Raw genomic sequence first — 23,393 nt, 5'->3', positions numbered from 1 at the left:
AGTAACACAGGACACAGTCACTGTCCCTTATTAATGCTGACCTAATTAAAAGTGTAGAAGTAACTCAGTACACCAGCATTCATATGGACTGCAACAACACAGTAACAGGCCCATCCAAAGGAGGGAAGAGCTCCAAAACCAATGCCCTTATTGCCTGTGCCCTCGACATCTGTAAAACAATGCTTTTTGTTAATCTCATGCAAACACCTACGTGCAAAATTAATTTCATTATTTATTATGAATAATTTGATCTGCTCTAGTTACAGCAGACAGAATTGGAGATGTCACTGAGTGAAATACAACATGTAGACACTTTCATTCTCACTATTAAAAAAAATGTTCAATCCACACAGCTCTTTCTCTACTTATTTAACAGCTTCACAATTTCAATCACTATGATAGCAAAGGCTATCAATTAGCTACAGTAATTTTCTAGACTTGCCTAAACTGTGCTGTTTGTTAAATATCCTCAGGACTTAGGAAGAGTAAGAGATGAACTTGCTTTAACTTGCCAGTTGTAATGTAGCCACATTCCTAAAAATGCACTGTGAATTGCTTCTATTCAAAAAAGACAGACATTAATAGAAGACAGACTGCCAGCAAGAAATGATTTTACTGAGATTAATCATAGAATCATAATTTCTTTAATTAAGAGTCAGATCTTAAAATAGCCAAAGCATACTTCTGGTACAAACATGTGCACACATACTTGCATGGGTACACTCAGCACCCATGTAAATTCTGTGTGTGGCAGCCTTCCTACTTTTACATTCTTTTCTTCAAACAAATCAGCTTCATCAAAGCAAGCTAATGATAAGGGAAATACCCAGTAAAATTTATAACCTACTGAAACTTATCTTCTCTCCAGTGTTTTATGCAAGACCTGTGTGCACTTCACGAACACTCTGCTACAGCTACTGCATTGATTCAAGATGTTGATTTTAAAATAGGAAACTTCAGGAAGCCCCATGGATATTTTAAGAAGTCTAGAAGTACTCTGTATATATCTATAGAATTAAAATGCAATAGGCAAACAGTTGTAAATCTCTTAAGACCCAAACTGGTACTTCTTTCCCTTTCTTTGGAAAGCAGGTATTTTCTTTTTTTCTCTCTCTCCCTTCCACATTATCTGCTATTAATCCTTTGATTCCTGCCCTGCAAGAATGCTACTGGTGCTGTGTCTCACACATTAGCATGAATACACCTGGAAAAGTTTAACACCTTTTATTTCAAACTCTACACAGTGTCTGAAAAATACATTAAAAAAAATTTTAGAGTCTTCTTTATTTGGCTTATGCTATCCATAGAACACAGTAGCATACTGCTGCATTTTCTCATAACACCACAAATAAGCTTTTATCGTGATTATAGCTTTATTATGTCAGGAACTGTACAAACAAGAAAAACAGCTCTTGCTCCACAGACCTTACTGCTTTGTGAAAACTGTATATGTTACATTTTTATCAGGTAAAGGGAAGGACAATAAGAAAGCACAATATATAAAACAACTGGAAACCCCAGCCCACCAGGTGCCAAAAACCATACTCAAATGGCAATGCTTTACAGGAACCAGAGCAGAGTCAAGAGGGTTTGAAGAAAGCAAAACATTATGGCTTTATGTTTCCCATGAACAGATCTACCAAGGTGGTAGGAAGAACAAAGGAAAGAATGACTAAACTTATGTTAGTAAGTGGTAAAACCATCAGAACTAAAGAACCACTGAAGATTAACAGGATAGTAAACTCTAGTGAAACAGAACTTTGACTTGCAGTTACCCTGTGCTAACAGCTCATCACTGTGCCTCACCTTCCCCCTCTCCCCCAGTCACTCAGAGCAAAGTTCAAAAGTCTGAAAGCTAAAAGTGAAGGCTTGTCCCTTTCCAAATGTGGGAACTTTGGGAAACATTTGGGAAAATCTGAATTATATTAGTTGTGCAAGAAGTAGCTATAGAGGCAGGAGAATTTGAGAAAACAGTTGTAAAACAGTACATGCCATATAAAGACAGTTAACACTGCCATCTTTATATGCGATGAAAAGTAGTGCACATCTGACAGCCAGAATACTTCTTTTCATATTGCACTGTACTGCAGGGTACTGCAGCCTCTTGTTAGAAAAGATAAACACAATCGTCTACTATCAGGAACTAGAAACAGGAGTGTTGGATAGTACTATGATCTACAATTGCAAAATGGAGTGAAGAAATCCTTTCTGTAGAGTTGAATAAGCATTTGACTTGACAGCCAGTTTAGGCAGTTTAGCAGAGTACAGCATGCTTTCAAGACAGCCATAGTTATGTAACGTGAGTCAAAGAGAGCAGACAAAGTTTGTTTCAAAACACTTCAGCATTATCACTTCCATGCTGTCAAACTACATCCCTGACACACAAATTATCACTGGAAAACTTTAAATGTATTAAAGTAGATATACAGCTAATTTACTATATGGATTCTGATTTTGGCTTTTTTGCAAGGGAAGTATTTATTATAAAAATTAGAAGATGACAATGACTGGTAGATACAATATACAATAAAGGCTGCCTGTATGACCCTAAATGCACTTTCTGTGCCTACTCTCAATAAAGTCAGTAAGAAAAAGTCTCACACTGCATGGGTCAAAGTCCCAGGTTTTATTACATTACAGTAGCTCTAAGCATGCCACAAAAGTCCCGCATCCCTCAGATTTATCTCACTCTTTTCGTAATATGGAATTTGAACTATATCCTGCCTTCCTTCTCAAACAGGCACAGACCATAGAATACCAGGTTGGAAGGGACCTCAAGGATCACCTGCTCCAACCTTTCTAGGCAAAGCATGACCGAGAGTAGATGTCTCAATACCCTGTCCAGCTGAATCTTAAAAGCATCTGGTGTTGGAGAATCCAACACTTCCCTGGAGAGATTATTCCAATTGTTGATTGTTCTCACTGAGGAAAAATTTCCTCTTGTGTAGTCAGAATTTCACCAAGAGTAACTTGTCCCTATTACTCCTCATCTTTTCCATGTGACTCCTCACCAAAAGGGAGTCTCTTGTCTTCTTTGTAGCCACCTTTGAAATACTGGAACACTGTGATAAGGCCTCCCTTGAGCCTTCTTTTCTCTAGACTGTACAAACCCAGCTCTCTCAACCTTTCCTCATACAGCAGGGTTCTCAGGCCTCTGATCATCTCTGTGGCCCTTCTCTGGATCCTCTCCAGCCTGTCCACATCTTTTTTGCAGAGTGGAGACTAAAACTGAACACAGTATTCCAGGTGTGGCCTGAAAAGTGTTGAGCGGGAAGCATTCCTGTCCAGACCCTGTCAACCACATGCATGCACCCCAGTACAGCAGAATCATCATGTTTTACATTGCAAGAAATTGGTAACGTCAATAAAAATTCATAATACATGCTTTATTTGGTTATCTCGGGGTCAAATAACCCCAAATTTGATGTTTCATTGTGTTATAAATTTACAGCTAAAACATTATGGTTCAGAGTAATTCAAAAGAGCAAACAAATTTTAAGAAGTTAGACAGTTGAAATTTACAGAGGTGTGAATTGGCCCATTCACTTTCACCTAGCACCATCTTAATGAAAAAGCCCTACAGAGGTGACTGACAAAGAAATACGCTGCCTCCTTTCACCAAAACATGGTCATGCTTGGTACTGTATCACTGCTCTCAGTTTCAACACGGCCATCACAAGGCTGCTGATTTGCAATACCCCTGTTCTCAGGCTTACCCACATACCAATCCCACCAGCAGAACTAGGAAAGGGGATTCACATGTGCACATGGTCCCAGCCCCACCAGGTCTTAGGATGTTCAAGAAGACACAGAGAGCCTGACACTGAAGTATGCTGGAAAACCTTACCAAACCACCAGCTCCCTCAGGAAGGGAAAAGCAGGTAGCCAAAAGTGAATGTGTACAAACACACGCATGCTCTCTCTCTGTGACAGAGTTCCTATGACGAAAGCACAAACAGGAAGAAAGGCTTAAATATAATAAGAGGAATGAACACATCAGAGAAGAGAATGTGATCTAACAGATATTTCCAAAATCTTATCACCATTTACCCCAGCATTCATAATTACTTTCCAGTATTCTATCCCTACACCCAGTACACCTTACCTCCACTTCTGCCTTGACACAAGTTCTTACAGCTCTTCATCTCATATATTCCTTGACCAAAAAACATTCTTGGTACACATTTACACAAGTCAGTAACGTTCTTCTTCAGAACAGTTCCAACAACTTACTTTTCTGCACTCCAGCTTCCTAAAAAAATCTTATTAAATACAAGGGACACCATACCAAGACATGTTTCAACTTTTCCTCTGAGAGAAATCATTCAAGTAAAACACCAGATGAATGAAGGTCAAGTTATATCATTATTGCTCACCCCTTTGTCCATCCAGTTCACAATCCGACACTCCAAAAGATGCTTCAGTTGTTTAGTTTGCACATATTCACTGTTATCTGGCAATCTGAATATTAACTTGAGCCTAGTTTCCCATGGATCACACAGCATAACAGCAGTGGTACACATCTGTACATTCCCAACTTCCAAATAATTTGCGCTGTTTCTACCATATTTGGCAGACGAATAACAGTCCCAAAAATCCAGTTAATAAGAAATGTAGAAACAAAAATGCATTTCTACTTGTGTTCCAACATAAAGGCTTCACTGCAAAATTTCTTGTTCCTAAATGTAAGAGCTTCCACACAGAATACAATAATCCAGGATGAAAAAATATTTTACCTGTCTGCTTCAAATAAAAGACAGCTTTAAGGAGCTCTCTTAAGTGTCAGATGATCATCACTAAACCTTTAAAATCATTAGCTTAAGAAACAGTAGCTGAAATATACAATGGACTGTGTTTCTTATGAGCAGAAGAGGACTGGCATTTGCAGATGAGAGGAAATAGCTGGCAGCCATATTTGTACAAACAGACACGGGTAGGAGTTGGAGTTTTAAGTGAAGTAGAAAAGACACAATTCTCTCAAAGTAGCATATTTCCATTTCCACAATGAAAATTCAGCAACTGTGTCATTCCCAAAAGGGTTTGCATTTAAATACTCTAGGACCACTCTTCATCTTTTCATCTTTCCTCTGATGGACAGACTAGTCTGCCTGCACCGAGAACCACGGCTTCCCTGAAAAGCAGTACAGATCACTAAATCACATTCTTGTTGCCTCATCCCTCTAATAAACCTGCCTTTTCCCACACTGACTGTGCCTTAAGACAAATCAATATCTACCACTTCACACTCACACAAAACCAACATAGGACCAGAAATGTGAAGTAACAAACTATTCATGCACAACCGTAGGACAGCTATTTATTTTCTGTGCTTCAGTTTCTCCCCTGCAAACAACAATACTTGACAGAAACACTTGTCAGTGTGAGAGGTTATTAGTCTATCTTAATACTTCAACCTCAGGTGATAAACAGCTGTTTTCAGGCAACTACACAATAACTATTTAGAAAGAAAAAAATTAGTTGAACATTTTTTTCAAATATGCCATAGCAGTAAAGCGCACCAAGCTTAGGTGGGAGTTAGCTTTATAGTATTCTTTTGGTATAAGCCTATTTTTAAGAAGTAAGCTCGGGACCAGCAAGTCACTGCTTGATGTGCAAGTATTCTTTTACAAAGAGATGCCACATACAAAGTAATAGCCAACTTGGGAAAAAAACTCAAACAGCAGCTGTTTGTTTGGACATTTAGATTCAACCTGTGTATGAAATAAAACAAAATGACTTTCTGAAGAAAGGGGTGAAGAATACTTTGAAAAATAGCTTTGTGAAAAAGATACTAGTTTTTATGTTAATACCATTTACCAAACTTGACAGGCAGTCGTATTCTTTCGGATGCAGCTTCTTTTCAATTTGCATGAAAAGCATTATTACACTTGTGCATTGATGAAAGCAGATTACATCCCTTACAATTCCTTACTGGCAACTCTACCTAATGAATAATAATAATAAGCCACAGTTTGAGGACGTTGGTTTCGCTGTGTGTTGGCTATTCAAAAAGGAAGAGGGTATCATTACAAGAGGTACAGTTCTGGGAAAGAAGTATAAAACAAATCTGGAGTATTTCATGGTATCAGAGTTTTCCATTCCTCATCTTTTATTGATAGCATATACATATTATCTTCTAAAATTAAGTACTTTCAAGTTGCTATAGACTGCAAAACTGAAGAGCAAGGTTCATTTGTGATAAATTAGATACTGTGAAGACAGAATACTTGCAAATTCTTATTCATTCATTCATTCATTCAAATGTTTATATTCACCACTGATTGTTACCCACTTGACTATTTACTTGATTTTGCTTTCTGGATCATCTGCAGAAGTACTAAGAAACATAGCATTGACATTACAAGACAATTTTTACATGGATTCTGTCATTACCAGTGTTGGGGCACCAAGATAATGTGATTTCTCAAGAGATGTGTATTCACTAGAAGTATTTTAGCCAGCTCAGTCCCCGGAAGGTAACTGCTAGACGTGCTGCAGCTAAAAGTGATGGTACATATGGCATGCCTGTTGGCTTTTGTCCTCTCAAAGCAAAACAGACTGTATAGGTTTCTAATGTGGACCTCCTACAAAGGAGATACATGCTGTACCATAATTCTGGGTGGGTAAAACTTTCAAATGCACCTTTTTATAAAGATAATTTTGAATTATTAAATACACCACTGAGAGTTTCTAAGGTCTAAAGTTAATTTCATGGATTCTGATTATCAAACTGCAGATAATTTTTATACATTTTTAAAAGCAATTCATTTTCATAGTATCATAGAATAGTTAGGGTTGGAAAGAACCTTAAAATCATCTACTTCCAACCCCCCTGCCATAGTCAGGGACACCTCATACTAAACTATGTCACCCAAGGCTCTGTCCAACCTGGCCTTGAATACCACCAGGGATGGAGCATTCACAACTTCCTTGGGCAGCCCATCCAGTGCCTCACCACCTTTACAGTAAAGAACTTCTTCCTTATATCCAATCTAAACTTCTCCTGTTTAAGTTTAACCCGTTACCTATTGTCCTATCACTACAGTCCCTAATGAATAGTCCCTCCCCAGCATCCCTATAGCCCCCCTTCAGATAGTGGAAGGCTGCTATGGTCTCCACACAGCCTTCTCTTCCCCAGGCTGAACAGTAAAATTAAGTTTTAACCCATTACCCCTCATCCTATCACTAAAGTCTGACTTTAATCTTACTGATGCCAGCAGTAAAATTTAAACCAATCACAACAAAGCACAGCAAAGTCAAGGCTGGGCATGATTAAAATTCCACACTCCCCCTTTCAAATATATATATACACATACCTAGCATCCACAAAACTTAGTAGTACATACACTAAATCATATGCACATTGGAAAACCTAAGATTACCTTGATTTTGTCAACTTCTGCTGACACAGAATTATGGATGAAGTCAATGATTAACTTCACTTCGGAATGGCTAAGGCAAGTCTGCAAATCTAACAGGAGACAACCCTAGTTAAGTACACAGAAAGTTAGTCTTGGCTTAGGAAACAAAGTTGTGGATTAATGACAGAACTACACAAATCCTATCTCTTGATAGGTTTAACTGAAGAATATAGTACTTGATAATATTTATTTTTTTAAATAATAATGACTATGGTAGAACAGGGAATGCTTTACTCTGTGCTGCTACAGAAAGGTTCCAAGGCTCAAATAGCTGTGGGTTTCCTTTTTAAGGAATGTAGCTTGAAGAGAAAAATGGTTACATTAGGCTTCAATGCACTAATTGAGCTGTAAAATAAAGGGTAAAAAATTACATCTACAGGCAGACATTCTACTCTATTAAAAGCCAACCTGCTAACAAAATTCAGTGCTTGCTCCTACACCCTTTTTAAATGGAGGCAATGAATTCTAAAATAGCAAAAAATGTGACATAGTATGGTGACAAGTACAAGATCAATGTCAGACATAATGCCTACATACTCAAATTTCTATTTATGTGCCTTTATATAATGAAGTATATCACTCATTTAAGTACATGTCCTTCCTGTTTAACAGCAAAATTCCAGATCTAGGGAGAAATAGGGAGAAAAGTAGACCCAAAACAACAAAACCCTATAAGCAGAACACAGGCTCCGTTTACATGTCTACATAAATTATCTGCAGACACTTCAAAAATTTATCAAACTACACAGCATTTCAGTACAGGCATGAGAGATTTGCTTAGTGAGACTATGACGGCATGATCCTTAAGTTCACAGGAATAATTTATGAACCATGTTCAATAGCTCACAATTTTAAATCTAGTTCAGACCTTCTCATCAGAGCAACTCATCTCCCTTGAAAAAAACTGTTTGATGTGATCATTTTACTTGAATAACACACACACTTGATAAACCGTGCACACTTATTTCAAATTAAGTGCTTTGAGCACTTTACTGGCTCCCAAATGTGCAGTATGGTCAGCAAGCCTGATCTCAGATTAAAAATTTAAATTCAGCTTTATTTTGGTCATTAATCAGTTCTGAAAGCTATTGCATTTTATGTTTAATTCCTTCATGTCCCATGCTTCAACTGGCTGTATTCAGAGTTCACATCCACATCCTTTGTAAAGCCACAAACTACAGACAGTTCCAGAAAACTGGTGAAAGAGATTCAAATATAGACTCACTCAGTTCCCACATACACCTTCCTGCCCTCCATGCTTTTAATTAACATTTTAAGACAGATGTACAATTCAGTATTTCATAATACTCATTCCAAAAAGTCATTATTAAGCACTCCTAGAACTTTCTCTCAGGAATACAGGGGGGTGTGGGGTGTGTTTCTCAGCTCCCCAGCCATGACCCTAACTTTCATTCTGGGCAGACCTGACTTGCAAAGGAGTCATCCCTGGGGGATGTCACTGCATAGGACAGTTTGCAGCACTGCTGCTCCTCCTAGTCTGCACATTTAGAACACAGGACCTCTTATTCCAAGGAAGTCCATCATGGACTCCAAAGGCACCACACGCAAGCTGTGTGGTTCCAACAGACAGTGGAGAAAGCAGACTGTGTTCCTCACTGAGGCAAGAGGACAGAGGTATAGTCTTTCTCCCAAGCCTTATTCATCTACTGTGTAAAGGCAAAAGGACTGCACAGGCAGTACTGTCCCAAATTTCCACAATGGATGAAGAAAACTAAAAAGTATTGTGGACTTTACGAGGGATTAGTAACATTACTACTTAGCTTTAGTACATTAGATTATTATTTACGTGAGAACTGTGACACCACTGAAGTTCTGTTACAGTGTGCACAGATGACAGACAACAGATAATCCAAAATCAGGGACTGGATGAGACAAACTAGACAACACCTAGGCAACAGGCACTAGAAACAGCATTAGCTGGATCAGCCGCAACAGGGAGGTCAGTAGTAGGTGGACTCAAGAAGCCGACAGCCCTCAGGCACATCCAGCAGTAGAGCTGCTTGAGAGTGCACAATTGCCAAATGCCAGGCTCAGCCAGGAAGAGGAACACACAACAGCATCCCAAAAAAAGATGTTTCAAAACACTGACAACAGCCATACACCAAGCTACAAAATGTTCAAAAATGGTTGTTTGTTCATCCACTTATTTTTTAAAGTACAGGTAAAATGCAAGAATCTAATGTTTCTGTAACATCTCCCTGCCTAAGAATACTTAGAAAGCCTGAGAGAGACCTTGTGATTTCTGAGCTCCCACTGCACTCATCCCCCTTCTATTGCTTCCTGGTAACTCTTAAAGAGTAACTCTTTAAGTTAGATTAAGCTAGATTTAAGATTGATTAGATGCTCAGTCAGCAACCATAACAACCCTTAAAATAAGAGTATTGGTTCCCTTCCTCCCTTGCACTTGCACAGCCTCTTAAACAATAGCTGCCCTTCCAGATGGCATGGCTTGCTCTTCCACAACAAAGAACGGTCCTGCCGTCTTTTGCAGTGAATATGCCTTCCCAAGACATCCCAGTCTTTCCCTCCCTTGCCATGCCAGCTCTCCAGCCTTCACGAGTATCTCTAACCACAGACACTAGCTGAACTTCTGCCACAGAACTGGTTGCCCTTTCAGTACCTTTAGGTACTTTAGGTACAAAACTACCCAAATACGTCCCAGTCAGTACTTCCAGCTGCATGACACTGTCATCAAGAAACATGATTGATGATTTTATCATTCATCTTCCTTCATCATCAACAGGCACCTCTTTCAGAAAATTTAAACTGATGTTTACGTTATTGAAAGAAGAAATGTTCTGTCTCCATACTTTTATTATCAGCTGTAGAAAAAAGTAATTATGTACTCTCCTAAGACCAGTCACAAATTATTTCCATATGGTTTTGACACACATTTTGAGTTAAATCCCTGGGCAGGGACACCTTCCACTAAAGCAGGTTGCTCAAAGCCCCATCCAACCTGGCCTTAAACACAGCATCCACAACTTTTCAGGACAGCCCATTCCTGTGCCCCACTGGCCTCACAGTAATGAACTTCTCTATATCTTATCTATATCTACACTCTTTCAGTTTAAAGCCATTACCCTTTGTCTTATCACTATATGCCCTTGTAAAAATCTCCCCAACTTTCTTATATGCCCCTTTAGTTTCTGGAAGGCTGCTGTAAATTCTCCCTGGAGCCCTCTCATCTCCAGGCTGAACAAGCCCAGCTCTGTCAGCTTTCTTGGCCCCTCTTGCCCTCCAGGACTTTATTGCATGGTACTCTACCAAACAGATCCTTGAAGAAAACAAAGTCTGCTCTCCTGAAGTCCAGGGTTGCAAGCTTGCTGTCTACCATCCTTGTAGCCCTAAGGTTCTCAAACTCCTTCACAGCCACATGCTGCCAAGGCTGCCCTGGAGTTTGACATTCCACACCAGACCTTTCTTGTTGGCAAGAACAATCCAGCACAACACCTTTCCTTGTTGACTCCTCCATCACCTGGGAGGAAGAAACGACTATCAGTGCATTGCGGGAATCTCTTGGATTACTCAGACCTTGCTGCGCTGTCCCTCCAACACATAATAGGGTGGCTGAAGACCAGGACTTGTGAACATGACGCTGCTCCCATCTGTCTATAGAAGCCCTCATCCACTCAGTCTTCCTGGTCTGATGGCCTGTAGCAGACCCTCAGCATTATATTCCCTGTCCTCCCTTTAATCCTGACTTGTAAGATCTCAGTCAATTCCTCATCGATCCCCAAATAAAGCTCCATGCACTCCAGCTGGTCACTGACATAGAAGACCACAGCACCTCCTCGTCTCCCCTGCCTGACCTTCCTAAAAACCCTCTATCCTTCCAACACTGCAGTCATAGGAGCCATCTCACCAGGTCTATGTGATGACAGTAAGATCACAGCCCTGCAGGCATGCACATGCCTCTAACTCTTACTTATTCTCCATGCTATGCATGTTTGCATACAGGCATTTGAGTTGGGCTCCTGATGAAGCCAACTTACTGGCTGGAGTGGCTGGAATTCCTTTGTGCTGCTGTTCAGGTGCTCTCCTGCTGACCTGTGTTCCCTCCCCATGCTGAACAGCAGGCTGGAGTAAATGCAACAGTATTATGAATAAAATAGAACATTAATCAGGACTCTAAAATAATTCTATGTTTGAAGCGACTCTGTGGAGTATGACGTACAGAACAGGAGGGGTGGGTTAAAGCCTCTACTTTATGTGATAAGAGGAACATGTATATGTGGATTTTTCTACTGCATGTGACCCGTGTCTTAATCTGCCTCAGCCCCAGTTACTACAATATCCATAATTGAAGCTTTAATGTCTGTTACTCAAAATACAACTTCATAGAAGGAAAACACCCTACCAGGGTATACCAATTTACTGGATTCTAATATACTTTGTAAAGTGTGAGAAAAAGATACTAAAGTCTTACAAAAATTCATATACAGCTGAATTCCAGAAGCCAGAGGACATGAACATAAGTGCATGCCTTCCCTCTACAAGATGCATGAGCAAAACTTCCATTTTCTGTTCTAAACTGCTTATCTTCAGTTACTCAAAAGTTCTTTCTGAAGGAACAGTTCCTTAAATGACCAGGAGTTCCATAAAAGAACTATTCTCACAACCTGCGCTCTCAGAGACCTATCTACATCTCTCAACAGGTTCACACAAAGCTGGAATAATAAAACCAAGTTACAGAAACCTCTAGAAGAGTCACTTCTTCCTAACTGTTAAACACATGCAACTTCATTATAGATTTCCACCACATGCCAGTGTACTTACACTGCTTGCTAGAGGATCACTTTACTGTTTTCTGGCTGCAATCAGTTACTCAGTCAGTCCCGGGGGGCTTCCACTTAGCAAAGGAAACTCCTTAGATGTTAAGGGAAAGGTAGTAATGAGTTACAGACACAGAATCAGACAGGTGAAAACATGCAGTTCACATTCTAACACATAGCTCAAGTGTACTTCCACTTACAGAGAAACACGACCAGTTCACTTTCACTGCTTTGTGGAAAGTTTATAGTTCACTAAGAGCAAGCAAGTTCAGCTTTCTTGCACGTCAAAGAATTCCGCTACCAACTAAAGGTATCTGGGAAAGTACTGGCAAGTCACAAGGGCTTAAATGAAAAGACAGACCATCTTACGACAATCTGAGCTACTAAACCAACTGTTTTCATACGACTTCCCCCCCTCCCCTTTAAAACATGCTCTGCTTAAGCTTTCTTAACTGGGGGGAGGGGTTTTTTAATTCTTGCTTGCTAACTTACTTTTGATCCAGTAACAAGTCAGGGCGGGAACATTCTAAAAGTGTTCCTCGTAAAACAGATTAAAAACTAAACAGGAATTCCCTCATAACCTAAAACTCAGACTGTCAAACAGAATAAAAGAAATCTAGCAGATACTTACTAAATATGCCTACCTTGCTAAAAACAAAACAAAAAAAAACACACACACAAAAAAAACATCAGCACATTAACAATGTAGCAAAAGTTATAGTATATCCAAATTCCAAATTTAAAGCATCTGTTCAGAGAAACAAGTCTGAACCACAATTTACAATAGTGCTTTTGACAGAATTTGCACTGATCTGTCAATTATGCCAAATTTAGTAGTTTAAAACATACATACAAAAATCAATACTACATATTTCAATGCAACTGTAAACCTCTGTGCAATAAAACATTAGTAAAATAACAACTGCAGCAAAAAATCAAGTGTAGAAACAAAAAAGTAATCAGAAGAGCACAATTCTTTAGAGTACAGTTTCATATAGCCTGCTATAAACCACTACTTCTACTTAGGGGACAAACACAGGAACTTGGATCTACAACCAACTTCCATGGCATCAAATGCATTGGTACCCGGTGTTTTCTTACAACCATATAAACCAAGTAGGCTGAATCTTGCTGATCAACTGACACCTCTGTAGTAATGAATACCACAAAATGTTACAGCTAGCAATTCTGAACTGCATACAAACCAAAAAAATTCCAGGTTGTTGACAAACCGCACTCAATTAATACCCAGCTAGATAGCTCAGCTGTTCCAATATTTAACATAATCATTAACTGGGACAATATAAATGGAACACTGAAACTAGAAAATGCAGAGACATCTAGGAAAGCAAAACCACACTGTTTACACAATTCAAACAGTACTCATGAATTTTTTAAAAAATTGTAAGCAAATTACTGGATTTTATTTAACAAGTATGAAAATTAAGTCTACAGCTTGGGAAACTGAGGCTTATGGCAAAAGATAAGTGATTTGTGGAGGAATGCCCTTAATATATCAAGCCACTGAGTTTAAAAATTTGAGACCTGTTAATGAACCACAAGACTGACCATAAGTGCAAGTTTTAGTCAGGACAAATACAAATCAATATACTTAGCGCTTAGCTGAAATAATACCCATGCAGTTTACATCTATTTGATACTAAAATAGGAGTGACTAAGGCAAAGGAATCAAACAAACCTGCAGGGCCCTTCCAACACTCACCCAGCAGAGCTTTCTCTCCTAGCAATGACAGAAACAGCCAAAAAAGCCATGCTAATTATGTTCTTTGCTCTGATGACAGGAATGAAGTCAGGTGGCTTCTGTCCTGATTCTGGCTACAAGTACCTCTCTGCTCTTCCTCTGGCAGACGACTTTCTCATTTAGTGCATAATAACAATCACGTCAACTATCTTATATTAAACTCTGTTTGCTATGAGATTGTTGAGGATGTGGGTTTTTTTCTTCTCCCGTCACATGAACACTGCTTTAAATGTTGTCCATTTGACTTCACTTTGACTACAGACCTAACTATGGCTCTGAACAGAGAGGTGAGCGTGCATGGACCTGCACAACTTGACATATGATCAACTTGTTAGACAATACAAATTCCTATCGCATTAAAATTAGGGCATTTTCACTTCAAACACTACAAACCCTTCTAATAAATTAAATGCAGCAGTTTTGCCAATAAAACGATTTCTGGCTTAGCAAGATATATCTATTCAGTATATCACAAAAGTATCACTGAAGAGTGACATTCAAGAGTTTAAAGTACCACAATTTATTAAGCCAAGCCATTCCTTTAGGACAATCTGTTCTGGCTTTATAGTTCAACTTCTTTAGAAAATCAAATAAACTGGCTGACAGACTTTATTTGCTTACATGATTCAGGCTATTCTTTCAAACAAGGTGAATGATCCTGAAGAATTATTTATTCTTCCTCATACCATCATTAGCAAAGTGACAGGTAAGTAAAATTCAGGTCCTGATCAGTGAACTTCCATAACAATTTTACTTGCCTTCAAACGAACTGAACAAGGATTTATATACATACACACATATATAGTCTCATTGTAATTTCAACCAACATTTGTACCACAGAAACCTGGGATGGTTCTAACCCAAAGCTAAGTGTTTTAAAGCTTAGGTAAGTATAATATGTCTTTCTTTAATGGGACAGAATAACATCAATAGCACTGTAATCTCAGTAGTTACACAAAACATTGTTTCATCTATAGTTTTGTGGAATAATAATTTTTTGAGCTCTGCTAATGTTTCTCAGTCATTAGTGCTTCAAGTACTTACTAAAGCCAGTGAGTACTCACTCACCACCCTCGAGATCAAGACTGATATCTATCTTCCCCCTTTTCTGTCTCTGAACTGTTTCAGTCTTGCTGTCCTACACCTGGTAACGCAAGAATTTTACTTACTGTGCTACTGCATTGACTACTACCAACTGTACAGAACATTATAAATTTTTTCTGTATTCCTCCATTCAAGTGGGACGGAAATTCAAATTAATGTATCAGGGTGACAGGTATAGTTAGGACTAACAAAAATAAGACTTTCCAGAAATCTGAAGAAGCCAAATACCCATGCTTATGGATTCTATTCCAAAGGCAGGCAAGTCCTAGCTTTGCACTGTGACACCTCAGACACTTTTCATAACTCAACCTCTGCTCTGGAACACCAATCACTCTCCAACTGCTCCTGATAATGCTCTATCACAGTACCAGCAAGATATGAACCACCATTGTGCCAAGGGTGAAATAAAAATCAAATAGAATATAACATTAAGAACTCAGTTCTCTAATCTAAGCTCATGTTTTAACAAGAAAATAATTAAAATCACCATCCATGGAGATATTTAAAAGACCTGTAGATGTGGCATTTTAGGGACCTGGGACAGTGGTGGAAGTGGCAATGTTAGGTTAATGGCTGAACTTGATGACCTTGAGGGTCGTTTCCAATCTGAATGACTCTAATTCTAAGATTGATTTCCAGTTAATAAATCATCAAACTTTGGCTCAAAAAACATTGCTCCGAAGAACAGGACCAATTTCTCAAAAGGCATTTCCATCCCCACCCCCCCCCCCCCCAAAAAAAAAAACTTTGCACCACATGGTTGTTCTGAAATCAGAGAACTGTTAGGACCTTTGAGATATACAGAAATGTCTTAACATTTGTCCCAGTAAAAGCCATGCCAGGATTATATAGACACATACAATCAATTATTTCTTGGATATGAAACTCCCAAGTCAACAGTAAGGCCAGACATATTAAAAGCCCATTGCCCAACACGCTACTGAGCTATAATTCTCTTAGTCAGTGCTATTCCAATATTTCACTCATCAGTATTCCTCCTTCTCAAATTTTTATAATTATAGTCATCATCAGAAGGAAGGTTTGAAGAATTCACTAAGTACAGGGAAACAGAAACACTCTCTTGAGAGCTCAATGCCCACATATCAGCCTTGGTGAATTTAGTATTTTAATTAGTGGAAAATTCTAGACATTTTAGCTGTTGAACTGTATAATGGAAAGCAACCAGTGATGCTTTCCATAATGGAAAGCAACCACTGCTTTTCCAACTATGCATTTACCTTGAGTGCTGCCTACTGTATTCAAAGCCTTAACACACAATATCATGATATATACAAGGCTCTGCTCAGGATCAACATCACAGACCAGAGCTTTGCTGTCAGCACTGCCTTGATCAAATTCATGCCCATATTAGTTTATTTTAGAAGAGCTAAAAGCAGTTTTACAAGGAGATAAAATGCTTTAGTATAACATAGTTCCCACTTCCTTCTCCCAAAAGAAACAAACAAACCAAATAACAGCTAGAGACAGGGCTATGCTACTCAGCCAATGCTTGTTTTCATTTTGGATGCTCTAGCCTGGGCAGGAGAAAGTTCCCTTCCTGCAAGCAGTGCAACTGGTCAGGACTTCAGACGTTTGCAACAAAAAGTGTTAGGAGAAAGTAATCCCTCATGAGGATGAGGCAGCACACTGATCGGAATCAGAAGCAGCTTCTGCTTCCCAGCAGTGGCGATAACGGATGATGATATGTTTCTCAGCAAAGCAGAGAAACTTATGGAAACTTCATTCTTGGTTTAACTCTGGACAGCCTTGATTAAAAGTCTACAAAAAGTGTTATTCAGCAAGAATTTTACTTGATTGTTTTATTCTCTAACTAAAGATTGTGCTGTGGTTTTAATTTTGATAGAGTAAATGCTGACAGTACTACCAATGAGGCTGATGAGGTATATCACAATTATCATTTTGTCTTTTTACTTCAATTCTGTGATGAGTATGATAAATACATGGAGTTCATTAAAAACCTCTGCACAGAAATCAAATTTCTCAAGTACATTAAGTATGCAAACATGAGGATAACTTAATCTATCCAGACCTGAGATTTTCTCTACCAGTTCTTCACTAGCCAGCTCCTTTCCAGTTGTGTTTTCAACTTAGCTTTTAACATACCCAAACTTTTAACAGTCTTTATAGATATTTAAACTCTTTTCCTTGACTTTGTGTGCATTTAAAAGATTGGTCAGTACCCCACTGTTCATGCAAGTAGGTCCCCCCTCAAAAATTAAACTACACCAGCACAGCTATTCAGTTACAGATACTGGTGCAACTGTAGCTCTGAAGAAGCTTACATTACTTCTTCTCATGTAAATGAGACAGGAAACATTCTTACAAATTTACGTGGTACATTTAGCTTTGAGTTGGCATTGATCTTTGCAGCACTGGCATGTGCTGGACAAAGCCCTTTGCATGTACAAAGCAGAAATACCTTGATGTTCCAGACTCGAGTTTGTTTTCCAAAACAGTAGAAGAGATTCCAATTTCATATGCTCAATAATGTGTTTTAAAGCAACTACTTCAGAAACTGCTAAACCAGGGCCCTGTTGCTGTCCTCCTCAGAGCAAGGGATATGCCCAGCTCTGTGCCAAACGCTGCTTCTGGCACTGGGGGCCCACGGACACAACCTATACTCATAGTTTCATAAAACAAACACAACGCTGAGAAACACTCAAGGACTCTCATTGTCTGTGTTTTGGTCTGTCGTGTCTATATACTTATGTAGTGTAAAACCAACGCAAGCACATTCCCTAACACATCTGCACAAACATTTTTTGTTAGCAGGTCACTGCAAAGGTGGGTTTATAATCATAAATGAAATGCCATTCGGGTCTGAACAGAGAGCAGGCTCAGCAGAAGCAAAGGTCCCTGGAAGAGCTCCAAGGCCTGTGCTGATGTGTCACAAACTCATCACACAGCGCCAGCCCGGTGCCCCCTGAGGGGCGCGCCCTGCCCCCAGACACAAGGCCGGACGTGGAACATCTCCCAGGCATCCCCATTATCCACAGCCTGCGATTATTCGTGACTCAGAGGATTTGGGGCTGGTTTGTTTGCGCGGCCCCACGCCAAGTCCGGAGTTCCCGGCAACGTGCATCTGCGAGTAAGAAAGCCGAGGGCTGCTGGGCCAAATCCCAGCCCCAGTTTTAAGGACTTCCCTGAGATTTCCGCCCACCCCCACAGATATTAAACAAAAAAAAAAAAAACAAAACAAAACAGGAGCGAGACGTGGAGCCGCCGAGTTCGGAGCGGCCGCCATGCACGGGGGACGATGGGGACACTGTCAGGGCAGCCGCGGGGAAAGCTGCAGTCCCGGGACGCGCGGGGCGAGATGAGGGACCCCACGGCCGGCCGGGACAGCCGCGCCGGCGGAACCCGGCAGGGAGAAAGGCCGCTTTGTTCGCCCTCCCCCGCGGCGGGCGGCCACCTTCTGGCCCAGGAGACGGAGGCGGACGAGTGGCGTCACCCCCACGGTACCTACCGCAGCAAGAGACGACAAGGAGCAGGAGCTGCGCTGACCTCCAAGCCGGGGAGCCTTCTGCGCTCCCCCAAGGGGCCATAACACCAGCCCACAGGGAGGCGACGAGGAGCAGGACCTGCCACCGCCGCGGCCCCGACTCAGAGCCGGAGCTGCCGCCGCAAGAGGGCCCGGCTGCGCCTCGTCCCCTCGCCCACCGGAGCTGCCGCCTCGGGAAGCGCTAGCGACCCCCACAGCCGCGCCTCATCCGTCCGCCCGTTCGCGTAGCCATGAGCCACCGCCACCTCCGTCGGCCTCGGCCTCCTTCCCCTCACTCCGCGCCGCTTCCTCCTCCCCGGCTGAGCTCTGCCGCGGCTGCGCACTGGCAGCCCAAGCGCATGGAGCCGCTCCCGGCAGCCGCGGGCCGGGCGGGCGAACGGGGCGGAGCAGCGGCCCCCAGACGGCAGGGGAGGTCCCGAGCAGCGATGCAGCTGCTGACGCCTCCGCCTCTCTTCTCCCTCTCCGCCTCTCTTCTCCCTCTCCCTCTCCTCCTCCTCCGCCACCGCCGCCAGGTTTCGGGCAGCTCTTGACAGTTCTCTGCCGACCCCGTCCCGGGAGCCGCCGCTGCCGCTTCCCCCTTAGCAGAGGCCGCGTCCGTCGGGTCCCCGCTTACCGCGCCATCGTGTCGCTGACAGGAGGAGAAAGGTTCGGACGGGGGAAGGAACTCTCCCGTCACTCCGGCGGCAGGGCAGCTTGGATTCGCGGCTTACACGCGCAATAAACAGACTGGTGGTTGGGTGCCCTGGCGCTCTGCCCTGAAAAAACCTGCGTGTGACATCAGACTCCATCTGTAGAGCACAGAGACCCGCGGCAGACTGGATCCGCTGTGTTTCTGACCTCTTTAAGTCTGCGATTCACCTGTGAGACCGCAAAACTACCGTGGGAGCAAGCTGCTGTAGATACATAGTGTCCAAAATTACGGACTTCAGAGAGATTCCTTGTGACGCTTTGCTTGCAGTTACGATTGCTTGTCTTTCACCCTTTAATGACACCATTTTCCTGTTGCACAGTTACTATTGCTCTCAGCTGTTTAATCGAGTGTCAAAAGCAATGGAGATTCACACTGCTGCTTTCATATTTTGCCTGTTTTGCAGTGCCTGCTGCAGGCTGGGGGAAGCGTTTACTGCCCCTGTGCTACTAAATCAACTGATCTGCTTGGAAAAACAAAATATTACCATTCCTGAGAAAAACAAAATCTAACTTACCTTGGTAGGGCTGTGCAGGTACACGTGAGAACAGATATGATGGATCAGACAGGGTTCTTGCTCCACGAATGGTGATTGATAGGCGGAGTGCTCTGTGCTATTTGTCCTCATTCCTCTCTTTTGTCATAGAATCATTTAAGTTGGAAACGACCCTTAAGATCATCGAATCCAGCTGTAAACCTAACTCTGCAGGCCCGCTACTAAACAGTGTCCCTAAGCACCACATCTACACATCTTAAGTTTTTCCTAATATCAAACCTAAACCTCCCCTGGTGCACCTTGAGGCCATTTCTTTTCATTTGTTATTCTCTGATTACTCCTAAATCTATTTCCCAATCCCCGTCTATCTGGGAAGGAAGTGTGTTGGGGGAATGTCTCTAATGGGAGGGAGGAGAGGTTTATTTAAAGGTGAGCATTTGGGTGAAAATGCAACACTAATAATAGTTGCCAAAGAAGGAAGGTAAACAAGACAAGCATGAATGCTCTGTAACTCTCCGAGAAGTTGTGGCCGAGGAACACCCTGTACTCAAGATGGTATCATTGAGTTTAATAATACTCAATGGAATAGTCTTCAGTAAATTTGTCCTCTGACAGTTTGAACCTCTGAGGAATGTGACCACCTCTCAAAAGCCATGAGTAAGCATACAAAATTAGCACGTAAAAGAAGAAAATCCCACAACCTTCATTTATAGGAGTATACAAAGAACGAAATCATTTAGAGCATTGTGGGCCACATGTTTTTGGTTTCTTTCTACTTGCAAGCTGCACTAGCTTCTTCAGTGAAACCTCAGATGCCCTATTTTCTACCCAGTGTAACACATCACTCTTTTTGTTTTTAATTATTAACAACAGGCTCTGGAAGGATGCTCGGGAAGTCTTTGATGAACAGACACTGCACAAAGCCTATGAAGACATAGGGACTTCTAACCCTCCCACAGTAATTACAGCTGTACATGCTGGGAGCAAGTCCTTACTGGAACCTGTTAAACTCTTTGCCATAGAGTTAGGTCAACATTAAACAAACCAGCACATGATCCATAGCCTTCCTCCTCTCCTCCCAAAGTTATTTTTGTCTGTCTAGATCAACCCAGTTTCTACCACCCAGTTGTATGTTACTGATTGATGTGACACAATTCTCTTTCCATAGATTCTAGTTACATAATGAAGAAGACAACAGTAATTATCTTTTAGATTAAATGCTATTCTAAACAACCAAAATATCTCCATTAGCAAAACTGCTTTCGATCACTTGCACAGTGGCTATTGTTTAACATGTACCCAGATTGATCATTAATGACAGCAGACAGCAAAGCATCAAGCCCTGGCATCATGGGCTTAATTTCAAGTGTCACCGTTCTCAAAGACTCAAAGCCAAGGATGATATGCAAAAGAGTCCTGCCTCAGTACTAAATGAGTTTGGCAAGGAAAAGGTGAGATACTGAGTAATGATCTAGAGAAAAAAACCCTGCAGGAGCCAATGCCTGCGCATTGAGCTGATCTGAGTCTTGTAAGTCCAGGGAAGAGAACAGGTTACTAGTCCAGATAAGACACTCAGGATATCAAACAACATCTTCCCAAGTTCACACTGTCTAAGAACTTTAAAGTATTTCAAAACACTTCTTTCCTAGCAAAGCTATAAACTCTTACTCCTTTTTTTTTTTTTTTCTCTTTCTGTTGGCTTCTGCTGCAAGCTGTGTGTCTTAATCTCTTTGATGTTTGAGGAGAAGAATATAATTTTTCCTATGCCTGAAAAGTATGTGGTAAATCATAGACATAACTTTATATACATGAAATTCTAATAATGACTGCATTTTTTTTCTTTTATCTGTTTTTTTTTCTTTAGTCTTATCCAAAGATGACTAACAAAAGTTTATCAATAGCAAACATTTTAAAGCTGGAACAGAAGCTGACACTGCCTTTCTTTTGTATTTGAAGACAGGTGAAGATAAAACATCCTGAAAATGTACACAGGATTCACCTTGAACCAAACTAAACTGTTCTAACAGGCAGTCATTCTGCTGTCTGAAGCTCAAGGTTGGCACATGCAGCTACTGAAGCAGTTCAGCAAGAATTATCTGACAATATCATCCCATGATGCCTCCTCCTCCCCTCACAGTTTTACCTTCAACATTGTTTTCTTTTTAAGAATTGTTTTTTACAGGCCCTTCAGCTTCACTTCAGTGCCTGCCACATGCGCTTCCTTCTTGACATTCTTGCTCTTCTTTTTTTTCTCTTCATACCCCTTCCTCATCAGTTCTCTCTTTTGCCACTTCAGACTATACTGTTAGCAAATACCACCCACAGATTTAACAGCAGTTTTATGACCCACTGTAAAAGTTCTTCCCAGTTCATTCCCTTTTCTCTTCCTACTCTAACTGTAAAATTGTGGGAGAAAATCTTACAGTGGCTTTCTAACACCAAGTCCTGGTCGCAACTTCTCAGCTCCGTTCTAATACTCAATAAGAATGGGGACAGTTTGTGATGTTCACTAGATCTCAGCTAAATGAAGTAACAGTAGTTTTCCTTTGCCATTATTTTCTGTCCTGTAACCTCCCTTCAGGTGAGGTCATAAGAAATGTTGCTATATTCGGTACCAGCATTTAATTTTTGGTGAGACCTCTGTCACATCTGAATTTACTTCACCTGTTTCTGCCAAAGAACTCAAGTACTTTATCATAAGAAGGACATCCACAGAATTCTAAAGTTTCCTATTTTGTGATGCTAGTTTTTCAAAATCAATTGTTTATAAACTTAAAGCATAAGAAAGTAGGCAGCTGAGGAATTACGAGGAGGAATTTCAGAGATTTGTATTTGTTTTGCAGTACAGAATATGAAGACTGGAACAAAAATGGTTTGTTCCATCTATTCAGTGATTTATTTATTTTTAATGAAATCATTATTCACACAGCAGTTCTCCAAAGGTTGCTAATAAACTAGACTTTTTTCTAAGTTTATTTTAATATTAGACCAAAGCTACCTCAAATCTAAAGTACCCCATAATGTAACTGCAAAATGAAGAAAGACAGTAGAAGATGGAGCCAGAAATGTCTGGATCAAGGTCGTTTTGTTAAAACTATATAGCGTACATCAGAATCTGCTTGTATTGTGCTGCTGTATGTATTAGTATTGCTGTTCCATGCTAAGCAAATATATCAAGAGTGTTTAGTGATCATTTATTTCCCTGGTATTTATGAGTAGTATCGTTGTGTGGTCTAGAGGCCAATCGAGTAAGGTCACATTAAGCTACGGATTGCACAGACATAGGACATGCTGTACGTTGTGCAGTGGAAAACAGTCCAAATATAGCTTGGTTAACTGCAAATGATGTCTGGAGCCATTCACAGCGTAGCTACATCCTTGTAGCTTGCACCCCAACTAATTTTGTAGGGCATGTTAAGTTTAAGCACCATGCTCCACTGTCTGCTTCTGGGATTCAAATTTGTTTCTTCAAACCACTGCAGACCACTTAGAGTCAGTCCCTGCTCTTTTTACATGCTTTATTTTTTTCCATGCTGAGGAGACCTCTTTGTAGACAGTTTGTAGGCTTTTTGCCTAGAATCTAAACAGAGTAACTGGGTCTGC

At 40.8% G+C, this 23,393-nt stretch overlaps 1 protein-coding gene across 2 annotated transcripts in view; it reads right to left on the bottom strand.

The window, feature by feature from the left end:
- LRP12 (LDL receptor related protein 12) overlaps positions 1 to 18,812 on the bottom strand; it is a 53,992-nt gene extending 35,180 nt beyond the window's left edge. The window contains exon 1 of one of the 2 annotated variants that reach the window (XM_057408224.1): positions 18,571 to 18,812. In XM_057408224.1, coding sequence (XP_057264207.1) covers positions 18,571 to 18,649 — 79 coding nt within the window. In that variant the 5' untranslated portion in view covers positions 18,650 to 18,812. The remainder of the gene's footprint in view (positions 1 to 18,570) is intronic. The other variant, XM_057408223.1, reaches the window with a different exon arrangement.
- Positions 18,813 to 23,393: the final 4,581 nt, after the last annotated feature.

This window comes from Pezoporus wallicus, unplaced genomic scaffold (genome assembly GCF_028554395.1).
Source record: "Pezoporus wallicus isolate ANWC-B61680 ecotype Strahan unplaced genomic scaffold, APGP_CSIRO_Pwel_v1 contig_3815, whole genome shotgun sequence".
Classification (NCBI taxonomy): domain Eukaryota; kingdom Metazoa; phylum Chordata; class Aves; order Psittaciformes; family Psittacidae; genus Pezoporus; species Pezoporus wallicus.
The sequence above is the reverse complement of the archived record's forward strand: the minus strand, read 5'-3'. Positions and strand labels throughout refer to the sequence as shown.